The 15294-nt window shown below is 49.9% G+C and overlaps 5 protein-coding genes across 5 annotated transcripts; 2 read left to right on the forward strand and 3 right to left on the reverse strand.

Moving 5' to 3' along the window:
- Positions 1-716: 716 nt before the first annotated feature.
- N7471_004488 (putative Ras GTPase activating protein) lies at positions 717-6098 on the forward strand (the record flags this gene model as incomplete). The annotated part of the gene is made up of 2 exons (XM_057277207.1): positions 717-5154; positions 5209-6098. The coding sequence occupies 2 exons, from the start codon at positions 717-719 to the stop codon at positions 6096-6098; spliced, it is 5328 nt and encodes a 1775-aa protein (XP_057136817.1).
- A 502-nt stretch (positions 6099-6600) lies between these two features.
- On the forward strand, positions 6601-8477 carry N7471_004489 (ENTH domain-containing protein; the record flags this gene model as incomplete). The annotated part of the gene is made up of 5 exons (XM_057277208.1): positions 6601-6682; positions 6786-6817; positions 6910-6989; positions 7052-7133; positions 7200-8477. 5 exons carry the CDS (start codon positions 6601-6603, stop codon positions 8475-8477), a joined length of 1554 nt encoding a protein of 517 aa, XP_057136818.1.
- A 941-nt stretch (positions 8478-9418) lies between these two features.
- Positions 9419-9750, reverse strand: N7471_004490 (uncharacterized protein; the record flags this gene model as incomplete). The annotated part of the gene is made up of 2 exons (XM_057277209.1): positions 9419-9592; positions 9664-9750. The coding sequence occupies 2 exons, from the start codon at positions 9748-9750 to the stop codon at positions 9419-9421; spliced, it is 261 nt and encodes an 86-aa protein (XP_057136819.1).
- Positions 9751-9832: 82 nt separating this feature from the next.
- N7471_004491 (adaptor protein NBP2) lies at positions 9833-11137 on the reverse strand (the record flags this gene model as incomplete). Its single annotated transcript, XM_057277210.1, has 1 exon — positions 9833-11137. One exon carries the CDS (start codon positions 11135-11137, stop codon positions 9833-9835), a length of 1305 nt encoding a protein of 434 aa, XP_057136820.1.
- A 1247-nt stretch (positions 11138-12384) lies between these two features.
- On the reverse strand, positions 12385-13404 carry N7471_004492 (uncharacterized protein; the record flags this gene model as incomplete). The annotated part of the gene is made up of 1 exon (XM_057277211.1): positions 12385-13404. The coding sequence occupies one exon, from the start codon at positions 13402-13404 to the stop codon at positions 12385-12387; it is 1020 nt and encodes a 339-aa protein (XP_057136821.1).
- Between the last annotated feature and the right edge of the window lie 1890 nt (positions 13405-15294).

Below are 15294 nucleotides of genomic sequence, written 5' to 3' on the forward strand. Positions count from 1 at the left end.
CAAAGCCTTAGGACACCAGCGAGTACCCATGGATGGAGTATATACCTATGCGGATCAATTGGCGGTCTACAACGGACTTGGGGACTTGAAAGATATCTTGGTCGCACGGGACTACGAGCCCACTTAACCTGCCTAATTGCACAAGCCACTTTTGCCAAGACTGCAGATATCCTGATAAGTCAGATATTAGGATGGGAAGGAATGTTCAGCATATCGAGCAATTTACCATGAGGGACCTTCGCGATCTCGGATAATTGTCAATAAATACTTACCTAGGTAGTAAGTAACAGAACCCATGCCCAGTGTGTGACTTGTCGAGTAACACAATCTCCCAGTTCTCTACCTCACGTGATTCAAGATCGACAAGCCACAATCACCTGATTGCGCTATACCCGATTTGGAGATTTGTTGTGCCCCCTGCGCCCACTTTGGGGAATCTTGGTCGCACTTGCACCCCCACCGTCAACAATTCCATCGGGGATTCGCGAGGCTAGAGCTTATTGACACAAGTCGCGCATCTATTGATTGGATTTCTTTCGCAGCTACACTATGGGAGGTTGCCCTTGAATGCTATCCAACCCAGAACGTCTCTCCAGAAAAGGTCTTAGAGACCTTGCTTAACCCGCGCATTCCGCATCTACCACCAGAGCAGGGATGCGGTCAAAGGAGCGCGACATTGTTCAATCCATTTTTGCATACCGTCCCGAGATTAAATGATGTCGAATCAATTTCCATCCCTCAAGCGGGCCCAGACGGACCTTTCCTCGCAGTCTACCAGTCCATTACGACACGGGTCGACAGCATCCACGAACTCGTCTGCATATTCAGTCGCATCAAGCTCATTTACTCCTAGTCGGACTAGCACCGTCTCCTCTAATGGGTCGATATCAAACAATTTGGGTCACTTCCGAGGGAAGAGTGAGGCAAGCAGTATGAGCTCAGCAACGACTGTTACGGACGCAATGGAACGAGGAAGTTGGTCAAATGCTGGTACAGCGTACGACAATATCCGCCGATCTCTACGACCACTACAACAAGCTCCTAATACTTCATCCTCAACCGCGAATGTTGGTGGGTACCGACATTCACGAAGCCAAACAATCGATGAATCACGCCCGTGGAAGGACTATCGACCCGGCACCCCCGAATCGCGTCATCTCCATCTTAAAGAGAATCAGTCTCCACGTCAACAAGCACACACCTACGAATCCCAGAGCCCCCCACCGCCTACCTCTCCCCGCAACTGGTCTCCTGTACCCGGAACATCGCGTCCTTCGTCTCCCCAAAAGACAGTTTCTCACAGTTCTCATCCTCCTCAGCTGACTGCTGCACTCTCCGCACCCGAGCTTGAAACGCTACAAAAATCCTCCACGGGTCATCTCAGAACTCTCTCGAAGTTTGCACAGTCCGGCGAAAACGAATTTGGCACGGCCGCAGCCTCTGTGGTGGGGTTGCAAGGCCGTCGACGTCTTAAGCGAGCGGACTCGGTAGCAGGAAGAAATGGCGCAGTATCTCCCGAAAAGCCGAAGGCGTCCTCATGGGCAGCTGGGAATTGGATGGATCAACAGCGACAATTCATTCAAGCATACGAGTATTTGTGCCACATCGGAGAAGCCAAACAGTGGATTGAAGATGTCATTCAGAAGCAAATCCCGCCAATCGTTCAGCTGGAGGAAGGACTGCGAGACGGCGTCACTTTGGCGGAGGTGGTGCAAGCAATGTATGCGGGCAAAACCCTTCGCATTTTCCGACACCCCAAGTTACAATATCGCCATTCAGACAACATCGCCTTGTTTTTCCGATTCCTCGATGAGATTGAGTTGCCAGAGTTGTTTCGATTTGAACTCATCGACTTGTATGAAAAGAAAAACATTCCCAAGGTCATACACTGCATTCACGCGTTGTCATGGTTGCTCTTCAAAAATGGCATGCTGGACTTCCGAATGGGTAACTTGGTTGGTCAGCTTGAGTTTGAACACCACGAACTTGAGAAAACCCAAAAAGGACTGGACAAGGCCGGTGTGAGCATGCCTAGCTTTGCAGGTATGGCTGCAAACTTTGGCGCAGAGCCTGAACCCGAGCCTGAGCCCGAACCCGAGCCCGTTGAATCGGAGGAGGATCGTATTGATCGAGAAATGCACGAAAACGAAGCCTCAATCTGCGATTTCCAGGCTCAGGTCAGAGGAGCTATGATGCGTTTACAGCTTGGCAACACGATGAACGATCTGTGGGACTTTGAACCCCTCCTCATTGAGCTACAGTCACGTCTGCGTGGAGATTGGGCACGACAAATTAGTGAATACCGGCTAAGCATGCTCCAGTTTGCAGTTGGGCTGCAGGCTATTAGCCGAGGCTTCATTGTACGCCGCAGTCAGCAAGGCGACAAGCAATGGCGACAATCTCAGGAAACAGATGTTCTACAATTCCAGAGCCTGATCCGGGGATCTAGGGCTCGCGCCCAGGCTAGTCACCTACAAACTTGCGCACGACTAGAAGAGTCTGGCATCAAGCAGATCCAGGCCGCGATAAGAGGTGCATTGCAACGCATGAATGTTGGGGACCAATACGAACAGTCTCGATATGCTGAAAATGATGTGAAATCACTTCAAGCTTTCATTCGCGGTACCTTGCAACGAAAGAAGATGGATGCTCATTCTCAAGAGCTGAAAGAAGCTGGCAGTTCCGTCAAATCGCTTCAAGCAGCCATTCGAGGTACCTTGCAACGAAGAGAGATGAATGCTCAGTCTCAACAGGTGAAGCAGGTTGGCAGTTCCGTCAAGTCGCTTCAAGCTGCCATCCGTGGTACCTTGCAACGAAGACAGATGAATGCTCACTCCCACGAGGTGAAACTGATAGAAACACCCGTCAAGTCACTGCAGGCGGTCATTCGAGGATCGATCGCCCGTCAAAATTTGTCTCAGATGAAGGTTCTGCTCAATAACGAAGCGTCCCAAATTGTCTGCATTCAATCAACTGTCAGGGCTCTGATTGCCAGAGAACGCCAAACCCTGCTGCTCCAGGCATTAGAAGAAACCGAAAATGAGTGTGCTGCACTGCAAGCTATCGCGCGGGCCGCCGCCGTAAGAAAAAACACCTCAGCCATTCGCACCGAGCTTGCGGAACATCTATTGCCAGTGATCGACCTGCAGACTATTCTCAGGGGACAGGCTTTGAGAGAATCATTGGATGCGCAGAGAGCCGCATTGCTGGAGGAAGAACCTTCCGTCTTGGAACTACAGTCACGATCCCGTGGCGTCATTCACAGGCAGTATCTACTTGCACAGCGACATGAACTGGGCCAGCACGAACATACCATTGTTGATCTGCAGGCCCTTGCCCGTGCTGCTATCTCACGAATGGAGGTGGGCGACATATTGTCTCGCCTTGAGGAGAATGAGGAAGAAGTTGTTCAACTCCAATCTTTGACTCGGGCAATGCTTGCGCGAGTTGAAGTTGGCGAGATCTTGACTGATCTTGAGGCAGAGGAAGACTTCATCACGGACTTCCAAGCACGTATAAGAGGACTCATTATCTGCAACCGCTTTGAGGAAAGACGTCAACATTATAATGAAAACATGGAGAAGGTCATCAAGGCCCAGAGTGTTATCCGAGGCCGCATTCAAGGCCAGGCTTATAAGAGCCTGACAAGCGGAAAGAATCCACCTGTTGGAACAGTCAAGGGCTTCGTGCATCTTCTCAACGATAGCGATTTCGACTTTGACGAAGAGATCGAGTTCGAGCGCCTGCGAAAGGTGGTTGTTCAACAAGTGCGACAGAACGAGCTTGCTGAACAATACATCAGTCAACTTGATATCAAGATTGCCCTCCTTGTCAAGAACAAGATCACTCTGGATGAAGTCGTGAAGCATCAAAAGCACTTCGGTGGCCACATTGGCAATTTGCTATCCAACACCGAGATTTCTTCCAAGGACCCCTACGATCTTAAGGCCCTGAACAAGACCTCAAGGAGGAAGTTGGATCAGTATCAGGTGTTTTTCTTCCTTCTCCAAACCCAATCACAGTACCTGGCTCGCTTGTTCCGGCGATTGCGCGAGGTCAACACCTCGGACAAGGAATATGAGCGGATCCGGCATTTGATAATGGGTCTCTTCGGATACTCCCAGAAACGACGCGAGGAATATTATCTCATTAAGCTCCTGGCACGATCCGTAAAGGAGGACATTGAAAGCTTCACATCTCTTCCTGAATATTTGCGCTGCACCTCCTTCTGGAACAAGCTTTTCGCCTCATATGCCAAGTCATCACGCGACCGGAAGTTCATGCGCGACGTTTTGGGGGCTGTCGTCAAGGAGTCTGTTATTGAAAATCCGGACCTTGATTTGGAGAGTGATCCGATCCAAATCTACCGTTCCGCAATCAACAACGAGGAGCTCCAAACCGGCCAACGAAGTCGCCGACAACCGGATCTTCCCAGAGAAGAAGCGATCAGAGACCCCGAAACGAGAGAGACATTCATTCAACATTTGCAGGATCTTCGTGACATTGTTGACCAATTATTCTTGGGCTTTGAGGACTTCCTGTACCGTATGCCATTCGGTATCAGATATCTCGCACAGCAGATGTATCAAAATCTACTCGAGAAGTTCTCTGGTGAGGACCCAGGATTTGTTCTTCAAACGGTTGGCCACTGGGTATGGAAAAATTACTTCCAGCCTGCTGTACTGGAGCCAGAGAAGTACGGTGTGATCGATCGGGGCCTCACCCAAGAACAAAAGCGAAATCTTGGAGAAATCTCTAAGGTCGTCGCTCAGATTGCATCTGGGAGACTCTTTGGGGCAGAGAATGTCTATCTTCAACCGCTCAACAACTACATTGGAGAGTCAATCCAGCGCCTAGGGCGTATCTGGGGTCAGATGATCTCAGTCCAGGATGCAGAGGCTTATTTCGACATCGATGAATTCAACGATCTCTATGCTAAGGCCAAACCTACCTTGTACATTAAGATGTCTGACATCTTCTCGATTCACCAGCTTGTGGCCTCTGAGATTAACTATATGTGCCCCCACCCTGATGACTTCCTCAAGGAACTTGTGCGAGAACTTGGCAATGTCAAGAGTAACGAGAATGAATTGATGGGCGTCAGCTCTACCGAAATCAATCTCACGTTGAATCCCAAGTTGGCCCAGGTCGAAGGTAAGAAATGCAAGCAAGCCCCTACCTATTCATTTTTCTAACTCTACCTCCCAGACCCCGAAGCAGATGTGAAGACACTCTTTATGGAGACTAAGCGCTGCATCCTCTACATCATCCGAGTCCAAACCGGTGCCAACCTAATGGACGTCATGCTCAAGCCACCGACAGCCGAAGACGAGGAGCGATGGCACACTTTGGTTCGGGAAGAACTGAGCAACAACAACCCTCGCCGAGGCGCCTACTCCGAAGCCAATAGCTTAATTGACATTAGTGCCATGAGTTATTCCGAGCTCAAGGGCATTGCACTCGAAAACATCCTTCGGCTTGAACAGAATGGCAAGATCAATCGCCACAACCATTATCAGGATTTGTTGAACGCCATCGCCATCGATATCCGCACCAAGCACCGTCGGAGAATCCAGCGAGAGCGTGAACTGGAGGGAGCTCGGCTGACCTCTCAGAGGCTCAGCAGCCAGGCAGTCTACCTAGACCAGCAGCTCAAGACATACAACGACTACATTGAGCAGGCCATGATCACGTTACAGAACAAGAAGGGAAAGAAACGATTCCTGATGCCGTTCACCAAACAATGGGATCATCAACGAGAGCTGCAAAAATCCGGCAAGATATTCAAATTTGGGTCCTACAAGTACTCTGCGCGCACTCTGGCGGACCGAGGTGTTCTAGTTGCCTGGAAGGGCTACGCCGAGCGGCAGTGGGATCGAGTCGACTTGACCATCTCAAGTAACGAAGTTGGTGTATTCACCATTGATGGGAGCAGCGGTGTCATGATGATTCCTGGCGCCAACGCACAGGTACCGCTGGACGACTTGCTGCAGGCTCAGTTCAACAACACGCAATTCATGGACTTCTTTGACGGACAGATGCGAGTCAATGTCAATCTTTTCTTGCATTTGATCATGAAGAAGTTCTATAACGAGTGAGAGTCATGGCTTATGGACTTGATGAGGGATGAATTGGGTGCACATTCTTATTGATATTATTACTTTTCCTGTCTTTTTTTTTTCTTTTTCTTGTCTTTGTTTAAGATACCATGGGTATTTTGTTGATTTCGATAGCGATAGCGTTCGGTTTATACGGGCGAATAGCATGTACACAGTATGATACCATTCAGTATCAATTGTACAACAAGTCAAATTTCCAGAAAACAGTTCAAGTAGAAAGTAGAATCAAGCAGAATAATCGTTTATTGTAGCCACTCGAAGTATACAAGGCCTGGTCAGGGGTTGCCACGTGACGTGGCGCATTCTATCGGGTTGCCAGCTGGAAACCGGGCATCTTCCCCCCTCCAACTGTCCACGTTAGTCCTGGGGGATTTCTGATTCATCCTGTGCTCGGCTTCCAATTGCCTGTGCTCCTATTATCTTTTCCCTCGGATCCTCGTTTTCCCATACTTCCCCTGACGACTACCAGTCACCCCTCACTATGGATTTCTCCAACCTCAAAGATCAGGTTAGCAACATGTCCTTGTATGACCTCAAGGCCGGTGTTCGCAAGGTTCAGAATGGTAAGTTTGAATCCCGCTTGGTCCGAATGCGTTATGAACAAACCTGAATCGCCTTGCATGTGTCTTACAAGTTGCGGAAACTGATTTGGCCGTTCCGTCATAGCTGTCATGAACTATACCGAGATGGAATCCAAGGTTCGTATGCAGTCGCCTGCCTCTGCGTGAACCAACATGGCATTTCGCAGGACGACGAGAAGATTGTGCGATCCAATGCTTACACAAGTCAGGTCCGGGAAGCTACAAACAATGAACCCTGGGGTGCCTCGACCACGTTGATGCAGGATATCGCCAATGGAACGCATAGCTAGTCAGTCCACGTTTCCTGATTGCCCGCCCCAATGCGCATGCGCTGATCTTCCGTTTTTACAGCCAATTACTCAATGAGATCATGCCCCTTATCTACAAGCGATTCACCGACAAGGCCGCAGAGGAATGGCGACAGATCTACAAGGTAAGAGAAGCATGGTTATTTATGCGGGTGTGCTATTACTAAATCTATTTTTCCCCCAAATCATAGAGTCTCCAGCTTCTCGAATTCCTTGTCAAGAACGGTTCCGAACGAGTCGTCGATGATGCACGATCCCACATGTCGTTGATTCGGATGCTTCGGCAGTTCCACTATATCGACATGAACGGCAAGGACCAGGGTATCAATGTGCGCAACCGATCGTCCGAGCTGGTGAAATTGCTGGGTGATGTGGATCAGATTCGGACCGAAAGAAAGAAGGCCAAGAACAACCGCAACAAGTTCAGTGGGTTCGAAGGTGGCATGGGTGCCGGAGCGGGCATGTCCAGCTCGGGCTCGGGCCGTTATGGAGGCTTTGGCAGCGAGAGTATGGGTTACGGTGGATACAGCGGAGGTGTCTACGGTGACGGCGGGGGTTTTGGCGGCGAATCTGGCGGGCAAGCTGGCGTTGACTTCCAGGACAACGGACGCCGGTCCAACCGCTTCGAAGAATATGACGAGTATGACGAGGGAGATGCCCCCGCACGCCCGCGTGAGCCTGCCGCCCGGGCGAAGCCCCAAGCAAAGAAGCCCGAGCCAGCTCCTGCACCTGTAGCGGATCTCTTTGACTTTGGCGACGACGAGCCTGTTACTACCACGGCTTCCACCTCGACTGGCAAGCAACCCGCCGGCAGTGCTCTCAACATACTAGACCCATCCCCAGCCGACGACGACGACTTCGACGACTTCCAGTCCGCAACCCCGGCTACCCAGCCTACTCAGTCGTCAAACCAGTTCGCCATCCCCCCTCCAGCTTCCACTGCCAGCACAAGTTCGAACACCCAATTCGTTGCGCCTCAGCCGATCTCCGCCTCGCAGGGTGCCAACATCAACGGCCTAGTTGGATTCAAATCGGCCACCCCCACTCCCTCTCCCCTTTCACAGATGGCCCCGATGCAACAGCAGAAGCCCTCCGGGTACCAAGCTGCCACACCCAATTACTTCACTTCCGTCCACGTGCCCCAACATTCGGGGTCCTCTCATGGTGCCACCCCCTCCATGTCCTCCGTGGCTTCCCCCTCAAGCACAGTGAACAAGCCAGCTTCAGCAGCAGCCAAGAAGCCCTCGGGTGACGCCTTCGGCTCGCTATGGTCGACCGCCAGCGCTAGCGCCGGCATCCAGAAATCCAACACCGGCACAAACAAGGGCCCTAACCTTGCTAGCATGGCCAAGGAAAAAGCCAGCGCCGGAATCTGGGGCGCCCCAGCTCCCTCCAGCACCGTCTCCACGCCCAGCCAGCCCCAGCACAAGCAGCAGTCTAGCTCGGCCTTTGATGATCTGCTTGGTTGATCAGCTAGCAAAGCAACTTGTGATCACCCCCTTCTTTCTCTACTGAGTCCATGCTCGCTTCTTACATTTGCGATATGGAGCCATGATTTTAGCATTCAAATTTCAGATTCGATTTTGTCTTTTTTTATTCTGCCTTCTTCCGCTGTTTTTGTATACTCCATTCCATTCCCATTTGTTCTCTTACCTCGTTGGTTCCTTACCTAGGTATATCTGCACTATAGCGGAGCAGGTTGCGAAAATTTGGCCTTCCATACCACTTCACGTAAAATTCTCGTCCCAAGCGCCGAAAATCGCGGGTCTCCGCATGTTTGGTGTTTTGCTAGTCGCGTTGAAAAAGCAGACAGTCCATATCCCACTGAAGAATAATACATCGAGATGTGCTTTATCCATCGGCAGTACAGCGGTATTCGGGCATACATTAAGGCCTTTTCAGACATACATTAGGGCCTCCTCATTGCTCGTACTTGCATGCTGTTTACGCTCTGCTTTCTGGTCTTTCTTATTCTTGTGGCTCTGAGATGTCTGCCCAGATTTTGTCTCAAAGTAAATCAGCTGTAGTACATTGACATTTGATGAGGTTATGTAGAGATATTGATCTAGGCTAAATAGAATATATCTTATGATAAGTGGCAGTTGAATAGATTTGAATCGGCATTATGCTGATGCTCATTGATGCTGGTATAACGCATGCGCTGAAGGGAACTAAATACAGGAGAGGGAAGACGATGAGGGGGTAATAAGAGGCATTGTTGGAGGGAAGACAGAACATATAAGGCGACAATATGGCGAAAGACTTGGGGTATGTAGTAAAATAAGGATTCTCAATCCTCTTTAATCCCAGGTTATGTTTCCCCAACGTGTAATGATTAGAAGACATGAATTGGGATCGTGAAGGAGGGATGATATACGTTAATAAAGAGGAACTTGCGGTGGGTAATGATTCATCGCGGGGAGATGGGTTGAACATAAGGCTGGAAAGAAAGAGATGGGTTTATATCTGACGAAACCGTCCGAAGAGAAGGTGGTTCAAAGAAAAAAGACCTTTTGAGAAGGAGCTCTGAAAGGTCTCGGAGATTAGGTGGTTCGGGTTTGGCGGGTGATCCACTAAGGAGGTGCTGATTGAGTGTTCATCGATGAAGCAACTCACATAGCGAGCCAACTGCGTGTTTCATGCCTGAGATCTCACCAGCCACAAGAAAGTGGAGGGTGCCAAGCTTTGCTTATCGGCTGTCAGGGTTTCATGGCGGGTTGCAACTTGAAACAGACAAGCCATCTCTCCAGGTGATCCGTGCACGGAGCACCGCCAAGGTTTTGCATGGACGAACAAAGCCATTCAGGGCTGATATTCGGTTGGATCAGGTTTTTGTCAGCGTGCTAGAGCGCTTGTCGGCGCCCTCGGCCATTTTGCCGGTCGTGATCCCGGTATCCGACGCAGGTTGAGAAGCACCTGCGCCTTCCGCGGAGGCTGCAGCTAGGGTATTACCGTTGGTGGCTTTGTTTCCAGACTGAGCGTTCACGTCAATTGAGGGCTGCTCTGCCTTGGTAGGCGTAGATATTTGGCCAGACTCGGTGGCGTTTAGACTGACGTCTGCGGTCCCGGTGACCTCAGGGTTCGGTTCCCCGTTCAGCGACGTCAAACCTCCTTCGATGTCTCGCAGAAGACGCACAAACTCCTCCGGGACAAGGCCATTCTCCCCTGTCTTGGGGTCTTCTGCAACAAGCCAGCCCTGGCCATGCCGGTATGAAACATAAATCACTTGGCCCTCAGTAAGAGGTAGTTCGTTCTCATGCTCTCGTGTGAAGTCAAAGAGTGCAACGGCTTTTCCATGCATCTCTTCATCCGGACAGCCAACGGCAAACTGATAGTCTCTAGAGTACCGGTTTCCACCGGGGATTTCATCTTCGGACTCAAAGCCAGGGTCATGTTCATAGCCCTGCTGGCCGCCCGGGGCGCTGTATCCCATGATTGAATAACGCCCTTCATTTGCCGGATATGTCACGTACTCACCACCTGGTCCATCATCTGACGTGTCTCCATCATTTACATAATAAGTCTCACTGCCATCGGCGTTAATGCCAACGAGCATTCCGCGATCATTGCTCACCGCCTGGCCAGTTCCAGACATGACTCTCTCATCTACAAGACCATTCATGTCAGAAGACTTCTTGCGATGACGCGAGGTCACAACTGGGCTATGCAGGTCTTCATCCTCGCTGTATGGTGGTCCATCCCCAAAGGACATAGCTGGCAACTGTTGGTGGACATGGCTAATCTGAGGTTCTATGCTCGGTTGGCCTGTTGACCACCCCCTCGATATATCCCACGAAGGTGGTGGATCGGAGAGGCGTCGGTGTTCACTTGCCGGTGTGGAGACTCCGGAGGCACGAGGAGGGGGAGGCCCGTAATGGAGGGGGTGGGTGGACGGGTAGGCAAAGTCTCGCACAAGAGCATATGGAAGGCTGGTATGGAAAATCGGGAAGACATGGGAGCCTGGGCGCGAACGATTTTGTGATGCAAACGAGACATTGGAATACGTTGAGAGCCGATCCTTCGGATGCGTCGACGACCGTTTCACCGTCCCATCGGTGAGGATGGGTGGCAGGACTGATAGATTGTTTGTGGACAGAATGTTCTGCGATGATGTGGGAGAGGACATCATGGTTGACATGGAGAAAGACCCAGAATTGAGATCGAAATGAGGAATAACGGGGCGGATCTTAGAAAAGGAAATGTGGGGTTGTTCATCGGTCGCGTGGTTGGCGCTCTAGTTTCGCATTGCGATTGATGTAGTCCAAGTTATTGAATTTTGCAGTCGCAGACAGCGGGTGTTCCTTCGATTCGAACAAGGGAGGTATATCTTGTGATCGGAGATCGAAGAAAGATTGAGTTCAGGTACGATGTAGCAAGCGCCAAAGTCGTAAGGGGCCAAAAACGATTTTAGGTTCGTGTGATTCAAACCAGGGGCAGCCCTTGAATGTCAAGCTTTTCGAGCGAAAAAAGGATGTTTATCCCCAGGGGCTCCGGTGTGGTGAACGGTGAATGGGTGGGTAATCGGCAAACGACACGAGGGAGGGGGGGGCAAATGTGGTCCGAGTGGAACGCCGAACCGCGACGGGGAAGATCTCACGATGAGAAGGCGATATTAACGAGAAAAAGCAAGCGACTTTGCAAAGTTTGCGTGGTAGAATATCCGTTCAAGGGTTCAATATGGGATTGGAGAAATCGAGACCGTTGTTCCAGCCGTTTGTCCCGCGATCTCGAGGACAGGGAATTGCTAAATATAGCAGAAAACTGCAGAAAGGGCCAATGTCAGATACAAATGTAACGGAGGCACAGCGCTTATGCGGGAAAGAATGTGCAGACCGCACGATGACAAGGATTAGGTCAAGGCCACATGGGAAATGGGAAATTTGAGGAGAAATAGACTGAGTGAACGCTCGGAGATTGCCATACCTGTCTAGAGGTTGTAGGTCAAACTAGAGTAATGATCAGCGCGTAGTTGGTTTTGGGATCGGGGGGGCCGTTGGTTGTTGGGACAATATGATTTATCGAGATGGACTGTAGCAAAGGAAGCAGGAATCAGCCGATATGCAAGGCAGCCGCTCAAGAGTCACAGAGTTGGGCGTGTGTGAATGGGTGAAGCTTGAACCCGTCGAGAGTCACGTGTCATCCAGACTTAGCGTGTTTCAAGTTTGGTTCCGTCTATTCCTGTTTGGGATTAAAGGCTATATATGGAATTGTTCTACTTCTATGCTTTCATGTTCATTTATGTATGTAGGGCATCTGATACATTGATTCAGGTTACAACGGGATACTAAGCTTACAATGGAACAAAAGGATTGCCATTTCATTGAGATTTTCAGTCGCTTTGTCCTATCTTGGATGTTTATGTCTTTCAAATCCGTTTTATGTGGGTTGACTCCCAGCCATAAATACAGTGCTGGTGATGATTTCCCAATCTGTCACTGTTACTGTTTTAGGTTCAACCCCTGTCGCAGCTAACGATGTGACAAAAATGCTCCGCTGAGAGGATGATGACTGAGAGGATGGCTGGGAGGATATCGGATCGCCGAGCGCATCGAACTGCGAAGGGATTGCAGCATTGTTGAGATCTTGGTCAGTCTCATAGTTGCTCTTGATTGCCTGCTTGCCGACCTTGTTCACCAAGTCCACATCCATACAAGTTGTGTAGATCTCGGCCTTTCCATTGGGATATGTGGGATCATCACCCGCAGCGGTGGGCCAGTCCCACACCCAGTAGAGTGTGTAGGGCTTCTCACTGGGAGCATTGGAGGGCAGTTGAATATCCTGCTGACACCAGAGGTCTGCTCCCATAAGCGGGTCTGCTGTGTGGGTATATTCCGCTTGTCGAGTCCCTGAGATTTCCCCCGAATTGACCTGGTAGCAACGGCCGTCGTCGTAGTTCTGTACTGACAGGAGTACTCCCCGTCCATCACCTCCAGTGCCATCTTGGGTCCAGGCTCCATGAACATCAAGAAACTTCTCGTCTGTCTTGGGTTCTGTGGTGCCATAAACATAAACGGATCCCCCATTGGCGGGCTTTCCGGGCTGGTTCTGGGGAAGTGTCACATGGCCGTTCTCCTGGTACCGAAGGGCAATCGCCGCGCCAGGGCTGGCTTCAAGCCGAGGGCTTCCCTCTGACTGAGTCTGATCCTGCTGGGTGTCCTTGCACATTTTGTCGGTTGGCAGAATCTGAGTCACATTTACCCTTGTGTTGGGCGGAATCAAGTAGGTCATGGTAGTGTCGCTGAAGCCCGATGTCGTGCGCAGGTAGTTCCCTCGCGCATACCCTGGAGTGCCGGTGAAGGTTCCATTTGGAGCAATGAGGATGAGCTCTTCCACCCAAGAATGAGCGTGTGCTGGGGTGTACAGAGCAAGAAGCACTATCAATATGATGGTCAACATCGTGATAGTGGTTTTGGATATGTAGGGTTCGAGGTCAAAGGTTGTAAGAATGAGGGTTTGTGGACTTGAAGAGGACGGCGGCCCCCCGATGTCAACTCGAGTAGGTATTGCAGTTTTTCTTCTTTGATCGTAGAGATATGGAACAGAGGTGAGGCCGCTCAAGCGGAAAGTGCCGTATTTATTGAGTCTAGAAGATCGATGAAGCGGCCAGGTCGAAGGTTGCAACAATGGGCTTTGTCGATATGAATAGGATCATTGGAATGATTGACCTGTGATAATAGGTGTGAATAGGCAATGGCTCAATTGTTAGTCTTTCACCAGACACCCCCAGCCCCCAACAAAAATAAGGACAAAAATGGTATGAAAAGGTTTCAAGGGAATCTGTTACACATAAAGAAACCATTGTCTGACCTCGAGGGCGTCTAATTGGAGAGGCTCTAACCTTATACCAAACTGTCATCGTTACAAACTGTTAATAGATTGAGATACAAGCCCAATGCCCTTGGCTTCTAGACAAAGCAGGGAATGATTGGGTGAGAAGACTCAGTTCTCGGGAGATATTTAGAGTCACGGAGTATTTCGAGACATGCGCGGTTCCGCTCCTGGCGCGTAGCCGTGACATCTGCATAACTTTAGGTGCTCGATCTTCCAAGCTTGCAAGTATGTTGCAGGTCTGCAGGTCCGTTGGCTCAGCAAGCACGGCCATTGGCTGATTCGGGGCCCTGGGCGCTTCGCCGTCGGAGTCGAAATTAACACCCACTTGAAAGAAAATGAACAAAGAAGATCCTCTTTAGCGCTTTAATTTCCTGATGATGAATTTCTTGAAGATTAATTTCCTGAAGATTGTTGTGTTTGCATTTTTCTATTTCACCCAATCACTTGCCATAGGCTCTATCCCTGCATATCGGGAAATGCCTGGCACTCACCTTTCTCTTTCCGCTTTAGTGCTCACCTCTTGCCGCTTTTTGATCACTGAGTAAAAGCACGGCCCTGAGTACCGTTAGGATCTCTACTTAAGGACCATAAAGCTATAAATCTAGACTATATACTATCTTTATTTGAAGCTATCCGTAAGAACCGCACCCGCGTTCAAATATTGTCTAGTATTAGGGCCGGCTAATTCACAGACAAACTTGCGCTATACCTAGACGAGACGGCACTTATAGCGCTAGCGTCACTTATTAAACGAGTATAGTATGACTTCAGGTGCGTTATACCTTGAGCCGACACGGTGATTGCTTGCTAGTAACGAATTTAGTACTGATAACTGACTTGCTCCCATCCTAGCTACATGTACGCAGCGTATGAGAACTTCTCTTAAATAGTTCTGTGATATAGAACAGAACCAGATGCCACCTACGCGGGCCGGGCGAGCGTGTGGAATATGCAGGATGCCAGGGCATAGAAGATAGACATGCCCAGTTAGAGAAATCAGCTAAGTTGAATTAATGTAAAAGCGTTGTGGTTGACATAAATGCAGTTAAAATTAATAGGTCGATATGGGTGGCCAGCTCGGTGGTGAATTACGTTATGAATGGCCAAGTTCCAAGGTTTTAGCATTGTTTGTTTACGTCTATGCCTTACCACTCGATGCTCGACGTATCCATGATGCCCGGGAAGAACAATAAGCTGGGAATTTCCAATCCCAAGGCAGGGTCCTAAACTGTAAGTCCGATGGCAAGCACGTAATAATGAGGGAGGTGGAGGAGGAGAAAGACTAGGGGGGGAAAGGGAAAGAAATACTTACTAAAGCATCCAGATCAAAACCTGGAGGACTGTCTGTCCCCATGGTTAGCGACTCAACCGAATCCTGCGGCGAACTGGCTGGTGAGAGGCCTGCAGCAAGAAATAGCATTTCTTTAGGCTTTCTTTGACGGTCTCGTAAATGGC

Source organism: Penicillium samsonianum (genome assembly GCF_028829775.1).
Source record: "Penicillium samsonianum strain IBT 33392 chromosome Unknown utg000003l_segment0_segment0, whole genome shotgun sequence".
NCBI classification, from domain to species: Eukaryota; Fungi; Ascomycota; class Eurotiomycetes; order Eurotiales; family Aspergillaceae; genus Penicillium; species Penicillium samsonianum.